The sequence below is a fragment of the Mixophyes fleayi genome, chromosome 4 (assembly GCF_038048845.1).
Source record: "Mixophyes fleayi isolate aMixFle1 chromosome 4, aMixFle1.hap1, whole genome shotgun sequence".
Taxonomy (NCBI): Eukaryota; Metazoa; Chordata; class Amphibia; order Anura; family Limnodynastidae; genus Mixophyes; species Mixophyes fleayi.
Window position 1 is genome coordinate 178,103,977 of NC_134405.1, and position 14,517 is coordinate 178,118,493.

A 14,517-nucleotide genomic window follows, 5' to 3' on the forward strand; every position below is an offset into this window, starting at 1 on the left:
CTGAATACATATTCACACAGAACACCAAAAGGACCCACAACAAGCCCCTTCCCCAAATCACAATACACCAAAGGCTTAGTAAACACAGGCTCATTGTATCAGATATATACATCAGAAATAGGCATATCCTATAGCAAGGTTAAACAGGAAAACCAACTTTCTACCCTGGTCTCAGAGATAACGATTTCCTATCTCATAATAAAGAAAAATAAGTGCACGTGCAATTACATAAATAATTGCCTTGCGCTATTTGTTTTAAATACATTTTTACCAGAAGTAATTTAATAGTGATCCAGTCACATACCTATTTCCCACAAAATACCTAACATTAAATAATTAATATTTATATTTAGTAAATGGCCCTCCTTCTCCACAAACCCAGCTCTACCTTCATATAATAACCCCCAAAGCATCCCAGCATTAAAGGTCCCATCACCTCACATTAAATTCATAGGCCCCACTACTAAATTAAATAGCCCAACATCACCCCACAAATACATTAATAGCACCCACCATTACATAATTAGCCCTCCACTCACACTAACAATTTAATAGCACACCTCCCACCAATATTACATTACATTGAGACCCTCCATCACCACCATTAAATTAATACTTACCTTACCTTGTTCAATCCGCACTGTGTTGGGGAGGCAGACGCTTCTGTCTGCCTCTCTTGCACCTCTGCACACATTGGACGGCACTTAAGTCAGGTGATGCACGTCCCATGTGACCTGTGTCAGCTTGGGAGAAGGAGGCGGCCAAACAGAAGAGGAGGCATAGTTGGAGGGAGAAGCCAGTCTGTGATCCACATGAAGAAAGGTGGCTGGTTCCAGAGAAGAGGCCAGCCATCAGGAAACATGCAGTGCCCAACTGACAGAAATACCTAGTCTGAGAGAGTGCCCCGGTCCCTGGGAACCCCCCCTTAATCTGGCTCTGTATGCCTGGCAAATGTAAAACTCAAATCCCTAATAGTCAGTCATGTTTGCATGGCTGTCTAGGCATAGACAGACTAAACAAACCTTCATGGGTAAATGAGAGATAGAATGTCTTCAATATCCACCAATTTCCTTAGAATAATTAGTATGCTAATAATTAGTATACTAATATTTTTTTTCTTTTATATAAACATATTCTATATAAAAAACATAGCATTCTACAATTACACATAATTCCTTTTCCAAAGAGCTAGAGTAACTCTGGGAATAACTGATTTATGCAGCGCCTTTAGTAAATATGCTATCCTGAGCATGTCCGCTGCCAGTTTTCTGACTACCACCTATTGCTGGGGAGAAAAGATAAGGAGCGTGTATCCTGTCAGGCATATCAGCGAAACCTTCCTCTTCAATGATGATTCTCCTCTATGACTGAGCTGAAAATCATGCAGACAGTTCCTTAATGCCATCCACAGATGGTGTTAGCTTTTCAGGTCCAGCAGCAAACAGGTAAGCTTTGACTGTCCCTATAAAGCTCTATTAGGAGAACAGTAACCAAGATTATATGGGAGATATGGTTTAAGATCTAGGATTTTTTCCAGCATTAGTCGCTTGTTAAATTTAGGGAATTAATAAAACAGCCTTTCTCCAGCGCAAACAGCCGTTTTCACCGGTATTAAGCCTTATAAGTCAATGACCAATCGACCTCCTAGTTGTCTTTTCTCAATTCATTTCAAGATGAATGCTCTGTTCTTGGTCTTAGACAAAACAAAACAAAAAATACAAAAACTGGATGAACCTACATTTGCAGGTTTTTGTATAATACTAAATACGTATGGTGAAAAGAGGAAAATGTCACTAAGTCTAACCTACTTCTGCTTTAGGACCACTACTTCATAAATTTAAACTTCAGTCTTTTTTCTTGTACAATACTGCTCAGTTTAGTCACTGTGTTTTCATTTTTTAACCACATTGCTCTACACTTGTTGTGATACCCCAGCCAAACCCTAAGTACTCCCGGGGTGTACATTAAAGAAACTGATGTGTGTTGCCAGTTGCCACTACTCATATACATGTTTGAGGGACTTTTGATCCTTTCACATATACAGTGGTAATATTAGAGCCGAACAATATTGCTAGATGATACATAGAAATACAAGGGTAGGGGCTAAAACTGAACTGATGACCCCTGAGGCAGTTGGAAGGAGCTGTTCTGGAGAAAGTATGGAGTCTCTGAGGAGGAGAACCTGTTTTCTTTTTGTTGGGAATGGAGGTGACAGGCAGAGAAAAAAGTGCAGTGCAGTGAAACTGCTGACGCAGGCTGCATCTGTCGGCACAGAGTGACAGAGTGAGAGGAGAGTTCCTTGCTGAAAGAGATACAAAAAGGTCTGTAAACAAACCTTTTTCACAGACTCTGACCTTTAAGTTTACATCCCCTGCTGATAACTCCTTATTGACAACAGACAGCAGCACTGAATAATCAGAAAATAACTTCCATGTGCACCACCTGTACAGCGGAGTCCTAAAACCATTCAGTAGTGACTTAACAGTATAATGTTTACTGCGTAGTAATTTTCTTAGAAACAGTGTTTATAATTGTCTTGCTACATCTATGTTGATTTTATGTCCAGTTCTTGCATACAAATGTTATTGATATGATTAGATAAGTAAAATAAATGTGTTAGTTACTGTTATGTAATTATCTATGTAAAGGATTCTGATTATATTGAAGTTACACGATTGAAAGTCTCCAAGTTCATGTCTGGGAATTTCCCCCAGAATAAAGCATAATTCTTTGAAAACACCGTTGTCATTTGTGAGCTGTCGATAACCCCCCTTACCTCTCTGCCAATAAGAGGATATTGAGAATAAAACCAGTGTAGATACTCACCGTGGCTTGGTAAGGTGTAACTTACACTCTAAATCACACTGCACCTCACAGGGTAGCACATTGTTATAGTGTGCATAGCTACTACTCCCATAAGCAAGTTCAAGCTTTTGCACTCCTGTAGACGCAGTATTTTTTTTTCCATGCATATTCTCATTCAATTCAGACACACTTCAGAAGGAGTAGGCACATGATGTCACAAAATAGTTACATAGTATTTGCACTTTGGTTATACTGATCCGGAGGGGTATATTTACTAAACTGCGAGTTTGAAAAAGTGGAGATGTTTCCTATAGCAACCAATCAGATTCTAGTTGTCATTTATTTAGTACATTCTACAAAATGATAGCTAGAATCTGATTGGTTGCTATAGGCAACATATCCACTTTTTTTTCAAACCCGCAGTTTAGTAAATATACCCCTGGGGCCTGATTCATTAAGGAACTTAAATTAAGAAACTTCTTATTTAAGTCTCCTGGACAAAACCATGTTACAATGCAAGGGGTGAAAATTAGTTTTCTGTTTTGCACATAAGTTAAATACTGACTGTTTTTTCATGTAGCACACAAATACTTAGCTTATTTGATAGCTTATTTGTACACTGAAATTTAAAGTTGATATTTGTGTGCTACATGAAATTAGAAGTTTCTTAATTTAAGTTCCTTAATGAATCAGGCCCCTAGTGTATAAGCATATAGCAAATAAGGATATGCAAATCTGTTCAGTTCCAAACATCCTGCTCATGAGATCCAAAAATAGCATTTTAATGAAATATATAACTTAAATTTATTTCCACTAGGATATCCTTTATGATTTAACAGATGGCACAAATATCTGGCATATGTATTATTTTTTGATAATACATATCTCTGTGTGATGTTTTCATGCACACAATAACAACTGAGTTCTCTACCATCTGTGTCCACGTCACAATTGTTTAGTGGAAAGCAACAATGATTAAACATCTCTCCATTATGTTCACTATTAAATATTTGGAAATGTATCAAACTATAATTAGATATTGGCCACATTACCAATTGTGTTATATATCTTGAAATGATCAAATAAAGCAGTGGTTTGCAGACGTATTTTCGGATATCACCAGCATTGTATGTTTTTTTGATTTGCTCACAGAAACAGAAATTTTATATTGTCGAACGCTTATCAATTCACTTATGCTCCTGTTACAAGAAAACATGCCTTGCCTGTGAGCAGTGGCGGACCTACATTTTTGGGCCCCTGAGGCTTGAACTGATATGGGAGCCTCTTTGCAACCAGCAACAATAGGGCAACATCCTACAACGTCCAAAAGGCCTTGTTGCCCTTGTAAGGACCTCAAGGCCCTAATGGCGGAGAACGGGGTGGTGGGGTAAAGGCCATGAAAATGGGCCATACAATGAACCCCTTCCCACCAGCAAAGAGGTCTGGGTAACCACAGTTATCTTTTTCAATGGGGTTGCTCCATGGCAGATCACAACAAATTTTTTTAAACATTTAACCACTACATCTCAGATTTAGAGTAAAATTGTTATACTTGGTTATCTCACATGTCAAAGTCACTGGAGTGAACAAAAATTTTCTGCCCTATGCCTTTTCAATTACTTCAACCCATTGGCTTATGGTTCTATCACTAAAATAACCTTATTTTAATTACACACACTTAAAAATCTATCGATTTTGTTGAAAAATGCACTCTAAGGAAAGAAAATGGCTTAAAAAAAGTTATTTCAGGGACCGTTCGGGATTAGGGGCTCTGAAGCTTAAGCTTCATTAGTTTCATAGTAGATCCGCCACTGCCTGTGAGGCATGATGACAGGTTTGAGAACTAGTGACTTCACAGATATGATCTATTTCATCCAGGAGACATTTGTCTACTTCTGTATGTATATAGGTGATCTCCTGACTCACTAAGTAGTATCTTGTCTGAAGAATCAGGGGCAGGAATCAACATGAAGTAATTAATTAATTCAGTAACTGTCATAATAGACCCTGCCCCCTCTATGTTAATTACTGAAATGTTAATTCCTGCATCCATTTCTGCTGTGTAATACACTGCTGAAATTTCTGGGTTTGTACCTGTATGTAAATAGCACAGACTTTCTGACCAAACTATACTTTAATATTTTTTTTATTAGTATTATTATTATTATTATTATTATTATTATTATTATCATCATCAATCCTTAATTAAATTAAAATAAGACTTTCATCATGTAATCAATTAAGCCCAGGTTAGTTCATTCAGTAACTCATTGGTCAGGTTGACATTAATGTGACCTAAGGATAAGGGACGTGGACATATCTAAGCACAGATTTGCATTTTTTTGTTCCCCTCCTCCCTTTGGTCAACTTTCTCTTTATCAAATCCCCACATCATTTTTATAATTCCAACCCTCATACATGCTATCTGTATAAAATAAATTCAAGGAAACAAATGAGCTCTAATTAAGACCATGCTTGAATGTTTAGAATGAATAGATAGATAGACAGACAGACAGACAGACAGACAGACAGACAGACAGACAGAGAGACTGACAGACAGATAGATAGATTGATATATATATATATATATATATGTATTAATAATATACAGAACGAAAACATAAACAATTGAAAAAAAATGATATCAGCAGAATATCACTCTGCAATGCTGAAGTCTTAGGTCTGGGTCTATGTAGCTTTTCCACAAATCCGACAATGGACTATAGATAATAGACCTATAGGTAGTAAAGGAGAGTGTAGAGTAAGTGTGAGTGTGGACTATTACAAAGGAATGAGATTATAGCAAACATATTGGCAACACTGGTGTGTCTTGCATACATTAATGATTATTTAGGCAGGATTTAGGCCTCTGTATACGTACACATATGCTGTAAATAGAATATCACATTTGTATGGCCATTATACTTATTTTAATTGCAACCTAACCAAAACATTCTATCACCATAAATGTATTTATTTTTCAGAGCTTCTTTTGTAGGTTAAACCCACAGCAGTGACTTTTCTCTCTGTTATACAGAGGAGCCTATATATTGCTACACACCCCACAACTTCACCCGAGACCAAGCCTTGTACGCCAGAGGATATTGCTGGACAGAACTTAAAGATGCACTACCAGGAGTCAATGTCAGTCAATGGCCTTCATTGTTTGAGCACAAATTCCTCCCGTATGCTCTTCTGGCCTTCGCTGGAATCATGTATATTCCTGCCCTGGGATGGGAGTTCCTCGCCTCAACAAGATTGACATCAGAGTTGAACTTTCTACTTCAAGAAATTGACAACTGCTACCACCGAGCTGCAGAGGGACGAGCACCAAAAATTGAAAAGCAAATTCAGTCAAAAGGTCCAGGTATTACAGAAAGAGAAAAGCGTGAGATTATAGAGAATGCAGAAAAGGAAAAAAGCCCTGAACAAAATCTCTTTGAAAAGTATCTGGAAAGACGAGGTCGGAGTAATTTTCTAGCCAAGCTATATTTAGCAAGACATTTGCTCATTATATTTTTAAGTATCATACCAATAACTTACTTAAGTACCTACTATGCAACCCAGAAGCAGAATGAATTCACATGTGCACTAGGAGAGCCTCATCTTAAAACTAGTAGCTCAAAATTACACATTAGGGTAAACTGCAAGTTGCCATCTGTTCAACTCCAAAGAATTATCGCTTCAGTTGATATATTTCTTCTTAGTTTAATGAATTTAATAATCCTTGTAAATTTAATACATCTTTTCATTGTCAGAAAGTCCAATTTCATTTTTGACAAATTAAACAAAGTTGGTATAAAGACTAAGAAGCAGTGGCAGAAATCACAGTTTTGTGATATAAATATTCTTGCCATGTTTTGCAATGAAAACCGTGACCATATCAAATCCTTAAACCGCCTAGATTTCATTACCAATGAGAGTGACCTAATGTACGACAATGTGGTTCGCCAATTACTCGCGGCCTTAGCTCAGTCTAATTATGATGCCACGCCCACAATGCGAGATGCTGGGATTCAAACAGTTGATCCCAGTGTAGATCCAGCAGATATTGATGTCAATGAGCAGCTTGTTATAAAGCGTCCTAGGAAGAAAATGAAGTGGATCCCAAGTAGCAACCCTCTACCCCAACCATTTAAGGAACAATTAGCCATAATGAAAGTTGAAAATACTAAACTGGAAAAGCCAAAGCCAGTGAGGCGAAAAACTGCAACAGACACCTTAATAGCTCCACTCTTAGAAGCTTCTTCTAAATCCTCACCACAGTCTATATCTCAGAAAAGTGATGCTGGCACCATGGCAAGTCACATCAGTGAGAAGAAACATGCTCGACACTTCTCCTTGGATGTCCAGCCTTATGTTCTTAGCAATAAAAAGCCCAAGCCAGAAGCACAGGAAAGTGCACCTATTGCAATGTCCGAAAGTCAAGAGAATGTTTTTTTAAACCAAAAGGAAAGTGTGATCATACACGTTTCAACATCAGTGAAAGGTAAGGCCTTCATAGCCATATACAACCAACCATACACTTAGTTACCCACAGACTACTCCCAGTGAGTGTAGATTAGGTATAAGGCTGGTGGAATGATAGTTGTGCTATATGAAAAGTTAGAGGAAATCTTCAGATAAATGGGTAGATTTACTAAAACTTCTAAAAAGGAAGGTGGAGGTATTGTCCATAGCAACCAATCAGATTTTAGCTATTATTTATCTAGTACATCTGATTGGTTGCTATGGGCAATGTGTCCGCTTTCCTTTTTAGAAGTTTTAGTAAATTTACCAAAAAGGATTTGTAGAGTACCTCATGAAGAGTGAATTGTATGGCTTATTCCCGTGACATAAGGTACATAAGATTTTAAAAAAGAAATTAAACGAGTGTCAGTTGCACAAAGATAATTTAATATAGTTGGTTTAGATGAAACGTAGGTGGGAATAATGAAGGTGGTTTGAAGTAGAGAGTCAGAGTTTGTATAGTGTAAATTACAAGATCTCCCCGTAAGCCCAAAGTTAGGGCACTAACAGTAGCTGATAAACTAAAGTGTCTTTACTGCAAATCTGGTGCAAAGCTACAACTAAAGACAGTGCTGTAGCAAAAGGTGTCAGAGGCTTCAGGCTTAAATCTCTTATGTGCTAGGTCCTAGAGGAAAATGCTGTGGTCCATACAATCACACATTAATGACAACATTTAACTGGGTGGCTTCTGACAGTCTGTTGCACTGTTACCAGGGACCTGTATTATGGCAGGGTCTCCTGTCTACAGGAGAGCAGAATATGTTAAGTCTTAAGATGGCCACATAAATGATGATTTCTTTGGCCACAGAATTAGATCTTAAATTGTGTGACTATCTTTGGCAAGAATTAAGTCTGTCAGTGTATGTTTCTCCCTGGAAAGAATATGGTGATCTATTTTAGACTGGATGATCTCTTCAAAGACAGCTTATAGAATAATTTATCACACAAACCAACCCTCCCACTCTTTTCCATTTTAATTGCTTCTGCTGAACTTTTTAGGAATACAGTATTGCCGTTTTGCTTAATTTTTCCAACATGTTTGCACTCTAGACCAAATGGGTATTTTTCATTTGAATGAGTGTATTCATTTTCATTTGTATGTCTAATGTAGTTGGTGCTTGCATGTGTATTGCGATTGTGATTTGTGCTGTTATTGATGATGGTGGTGTTGAGAAGATCTGTCTTTTAGAGAGAAAAAACAACGGAAAGTAACTAATATATAGATAGATATATACACAAACATATAAAAGATTTAGTAGGAAAAAACTATGTACTGATTCTGCCTAGTTACCTCAACTAGAGAAAATCCAACATTTCTACATGCTCTGGTTATATGGTTATACTTGTCCCACCATGAATTGAGATAACTGCCACAGGATGGAAAGTGGACACTCCTAAGGTTAGATTTAGCAGTTGGGTCATGAGTTCAATTCCCGGCCATGGCCTTATCTGTGTGGAGTTTATATGTTCTCCCTGTGTTTGCGTGGGTTTCCTCCGGGTGCTCCGGTTTGCTCCCACAATCCAAAAACATACTGGTAGGTTAATTGGCTACTATCAAATTGACCCTAGTCTGTGTTTCTGTCTGTCTGTGTATGTTAGGGAATTTAGACTGTAAGCTCCAATGGGGCAGGGACTGATGTGAATGACAAATATTCTCTGTACAGCTCTGCAGAATTAGTGGCGCTTTATAAATAAATGGTGATGATGATGATCCAATAGTGTAATGTAATTCTATGGTGTATATGGTAAATTACATTTATAACTGCTTTAGAAGTTAGTAAAAAAGTTATCGTAGCTGTTAAATATTGTAGAGTGTTGTCTGAATGTCAGTAAAACTGAAGATTAAGAATGTAAAATTGTATTTTTTTCTATTTTAACAGATACATCAAAATCTTCAAAAATTATTGAGAAAGAAAATCATCCATTATCTGAGAGTTGTAGAGATGTTTCTGTCTCTGGGACATTTCTCACATGTGGAAGTCACATGGTGAGCTCAGCAGTTTCCACGTCAAGTGTTACACTCAGTCAGGTCAAGCCGGAGCCAATGTCTGTATTTAACCGTAACCCCACTCATCCTTTACTCCACATTAGTACTTTATATGAGGGCAGGGAGGAAAATGTCACTCTAATAGATAGGGATCACTCCTCTCCCGACCCAGCAGATATCATTTCAGTCATACCACCAAAGCAAGTTATGTTGGCCCCTTATGAAGAGCCTAGGGCCATAATAAGTACAGTAGATTACTAGACTTGATAGCTGCATCAAACTTCCATGCAAACTCACTGCATGAGCATGGGACAATTAAATTAATTATAAATATGCAAGCAGCAGCTTTCATCAACAGCTTTGTCACCACTATCCGGGAGGTCTGATGATTCTTCCATGTAATCAGCTGTGTAAACAACAAATCACATTCATTCTTACTAGAAAATGTAGCATGACACTCAGGCAGTTTGCAAACACTAGGCTATATTCAAGTTTGGTGGGATGTCCATCTTTGACAGTAATGATTAATGCTGTAACAATGCTCTTCACAGTGATATAGGAGAACTACAAATACAACATGAATGGGTATTTGTAGTTTTTACCATAAATTCTGGAACAAAAAAATAACTTTTTGTTTGGATGTGACCTTACATTTAATTACTGTTTAATCTTATTTGCATCTGTAAATTCAGATAATTATTTCAAATGTGCAATTACTGTAAAGGATTTGCTACAATTATTAAAAGAAAAAGCAATATTGTTTGCATTACATATAGCATTAATATGAATACACAGCTAATATATACTTGTAGGTAGGATTAATGTTACTTTTAATTTTCTATAAGTATTCTGCAAAACATGGTGACATAGAAGATTAGTAAGAATTCATATCCACTGGTAAAATGCATATAAATGGGAGAGGCACTAGAAACCATTGTATGTACTGTTGCCATAGCTACGAGTGTTCTTTCTGTGCTCTGTTCTATCCATTCATAGGTAAACATATTGGTGAAACCCAGAGGGAAATTCAAGTGAGCCCTTAATGCTAGTAACTGGTGCATGCAAATATATTTTACATGCTAGTGGATACCTGGCCTTGGTGAGATTGAGAAAATATACAAATCTATGAAATTCGAGCTTTATAAATTTTAGCTGTGCTGATCCAGAAGAATACAGCAACACTGGCAGCTACTATTACTGTTCCTTCATTTGATCTATTTTTAATTCCATTTAGTGATCTGCCATTTTCACCTCCCTTGATGGAGTGTTCCATAGCCTGACTACCAGGGGCAGCCTGGGCTAGGGGGGGGGGGGGGTGCATCTGCCCCCTGGGCCAATCCCATAGTGGGCTACTTTGGGCTGGGTCACTGAGTCCCCTTTAAAATGTTCCTAATAGGCTGCTGAGTCAAGTCTTGACCCCCGGGCTTACATTTGCCAGCCCTACCCTGCTGACTACCCTTACTGGGAAATACCTATTTCTGTGGAATCATATCTCGTTTCCTCCAGTTGTAGTGGATTGCCCCTTGTCACCCACACAGTCCCAGGTGTGAAAAGTTAATGAACAAAAAGGTAGTTTTGCACATAAGCCTGTGTTCTTATACATGTAGATTTTCATTCAATCAATAAAGGGAGCTCTACACAGTATATGGCATAATATGTTTAGAGGTATAGAACAAAGAAAAGAGTGTATAAAGGGGCACTCCGGGGTTACCCCAGAGTGCCCCTTTATACACTCTTTTCTTTGTTCTATACTCCTAAACTATCAGTGTAAGGGTGCACCCTCTATCCAAAAGATTAATTTAGGAACTAATTAATGTTCAGTTATACAGGGGTTATTGATCATAGATATCATTGACATACTTAGTGCGGTGATCTTTGTAACACATATCCATAATATGTTTAGAATAAACAATTTTGCAACATAATGCCCCCTTTTAAAAAAAAAAAAAAATATGGGGATATGACCATAGTGTTTTCTACATTATGCCATCATTTAATGAATGTACTTTGTGAGATTATCCATTTTATCCTTGCGAATGAATTTCATCAATTCATAAACAAATATGTTTCAGTATGTGTGTGCAGTCATCTGAACAATTTGGCCATAATCTGTGAGGCCAAAGTATGTACAGACTTGGTCATTTGGCAACCAGGCTGAGCAACTGAATTTCCAAACATTGGCATGTGTGTGGCTAATTTAGGACGGCACACTAGATTTTGGGTCCTAAGCCATCTTTCATTTTTTTCCATTGTATATGTATATTATATAGAAACATCATTTCCACTATATAGCAATAGATAGTAAGAAAATAAATATTTTTTTAGATTTATTCAGTTGCTTAGTGAATAACACAATCAACATTCAAGAGCGATGCCAGCAATCACAAATGAATCATGAACGACATACAAAAGTTTGGAAGCATACCATTTAGGTGCAAAATTTGTACTAAATCATTGCAACTAATTACCAAGCTAGACAATGGAAGCAAGTGTCTGGCTGCAATGGTGTAGTGCAAATAATTTTAGAAAGTAGTCCTACTGAAACATTTCCAAGTACATGTTGGACTAGGAATTCAACTTCTAGTTCATCAAGACTTATTAACTGGAGGACTGATGCAGAGTTAGCCACAAAATGGGTATATGTTACGCTATTAATAGCTGGATGTAAAAAAAAAACGTATTTACGCCCATATGCTAAGCCATATGCCTCTTAACAGCCAAGCAGGTCAGCATCAATAGCATATCTGTTCGATTTACGACAGGCACGTGTCACAGACTTTATCCAGTTGTTTTATGTGCAACAAATGCATTTGTTATTAGACATTAATAATACAGCAGTAAAAATCCCTGTCTCATGTGCAAAAGAAAATAAAAAGTTTGCTTAAACACACGCACAAAAGCACACCATATGCCCGAGCGAAAGCATCAATTAGTGTCAACCGTGCAATCATAAACAGCCAATCGCAAGCTGTTTGCTAGTGCTGGAGACCCTCCTCATCATCATCCTCTATTTGCACCTGGCCCTGTCCTAATAATACTGCTTTCTCTGATATATATATATATATATATATATATATATATATATATATATATATATGTTTGTGCGTCTTTTTCACGGTCTGTATAAGTTCGGAAATGCACAAACATATCCGTACTGTATTCAGCCTGCGTTAGATCACCCACGTCCCTCCTCTCCAAGCATAGGCTGGCGTAACTTGCAGAATGCCGCATATGCTTGGGCACATATGCGTGTACTCACTTCCTGGGCATGTGCAGAGTGATTTAACGCGATGTCCTACGCAAACTGGCATAGTGCTGACTCTGCATCAGTCTCTGTGTGTATAATGACAGTATGCTTACTGTAGGGACCAGTCATCACTATTATAACATCCACTGAGGCTGCAGTAAAGTTCAGACAAAAAGTACAGTAGGTGGATAGGAAGCAATCCTGTGTACGTACCCTTAATGTTTTTTTATTGTGTGAACAGTAGCTTAAGCATTTGTCTACAAGTGGATGGAGATGACAGTGCTAATGGAGCAAAAGTCTATCGTTTGGGGATTCATGGTTATGAAGACTTTGGTTGACACCAAGATAAAAAAAAAAAAGGTCACAAACAACAGGAGAATGGGAATGAGCAATATCTGGTCAATAACATATGGTCAGGGAACTTCCTCAGTTAGTTTAGCTGGAAAAAAATTATATAAAATTGTATATTTTTGACGTATATATTTGCTCCCTTTAAGATGTCCACTGATTTCTTTTAAAAAAAAAAAAGTATATCTTCAATTCATAATAAGATGATTTGCAAACATGTATTTTCTGCTGCCTTATCGATGAAAAATAACATTTACACATAGCAAAACTACAACACTAAGGGGTAGATTCAATTGACCGCGTTACTCTCGATACTACGAAAATAGTGCGCTTTATTACCATTAGTATGATCATTTCAATGCTGATTTTAGGAAACCATCATCATCATCACCATTTATTTATATAGCGCAACTAATTCCTGCTGCGCTGTACAGAGAACTTACTCACATCAGTCCCTGCCCCATTGGAGCTTACAGTCTAAATTCCCTAACATAGACAATCACTCACACATAGACACAGACAGACAGCAAGGGAGAGACTAGGGTCAATTTTGATAGCAGCCAATTAACCTAACAGTATGTTTTTGGAGCGTGGGAGGAAACCGGAGCACCCGGAGGAAAACCACGCAAACACAGGGAGAACATACAAACTCCACACAGATAAGGCCCTGGTTGGGAATCGAACTCATGACCCCAGTGCTGTGAGGCAGAAGTGCTAACCACTAGGCCACTGTGCTGCCCTGACCAGGTTACAATTAGCGTATTAACGGTAATAGTGCGCAGAGCAATGCAGTCATTTGAATCTGCCCCTAAGGATTAACTGTTTTCCAGTGATTTACAACACTGTTGCAACAAAGTACAAGTCAAAAGACCATCTACCATTAAGTTCTATTGCAGAGATGCCGGCTGCAGAAATGCAGCCGGCTGCTTCCAATCTTATTCTCTGCTTTGCTATAGCAGATAATAAGGTAGACTGAGGGCAACAGACTAACGCATCCTCTGCACAATGCATGGAGGTCAGGCTGCATAAAGGAGGAGGAGAGAGTGCGAAACGTTGTCCATCACTGTTCTATTGTATTGAATAAGGAAGGGACAGCTCAGCTAACTAACATTCAAACTGAATTGAAATACGTCAGTTGAAATCTGAAGCTTACAGTTAGATTACAATCAATTTAAATATGTAATTAATTTTACCAACAGCAGAGATATTATTAAGTATTCATGGCAAATCATCTTATCATTTGGGTATAATAATAACAAGAGGAAAAGAGTGTGTATAGTTCCCTTGCAGAGCTGTCAACTCCGTACACTGGAATGCTTATGTTACAGTCCAAGATACAAAAAGTCATTTTATTAATTCAAAAGTGTTGACTGTGGTTTTGTTTCCTTCTCTTATTTCCTTTATCTTTAGTTTTATGACAATGGGTTATGTCCAATAATGTTGGCTAATCTGCAATAATTAAAGCCCATTCATTTTGCCAACCCAGTCCTTAAACCTTTATTGTATTTTTCAACTCATTTGAGATGATTATTTTACAGCCTATCATAGCAGTTACTATAAATTCTGTCACAGTACTCAGTGAAGCTTAATTACCTCATTTCACGGTGTACAGCCTCTACCC

The 14,517-nt window shown here is 37.7% G+C and overlaps 1 protein-coding gene across 1 annotated transcript in view; it reads left to right on the forward strand.

Moving 5' to 3' along the window:
* The window catches only part of PANX2 (pannexin 2), a 31,877-nt gene extending 21,942 nt beyond the window's left edge, over positions 1–9,935 (forward strand). The window contains exons 3-4 of the mRNA XM_075208903.1: positions 5,843–7,294; positions 9,195–9,935. Coding sequence (XP_075065004.1) covers positions 5,843–7,294; positions 9,195–9,562 — 1,820 coding nt within the window. The 3' untranslated portion in view covers positions 9,563–9,935. The remainder of the gene's footprint in view (positions 1–5,842; positions 7,295–9,194) is intronic.
* The last annotated feature ends 4,582 nt before the right edge of the window (positions 9,936–14,517 follow it).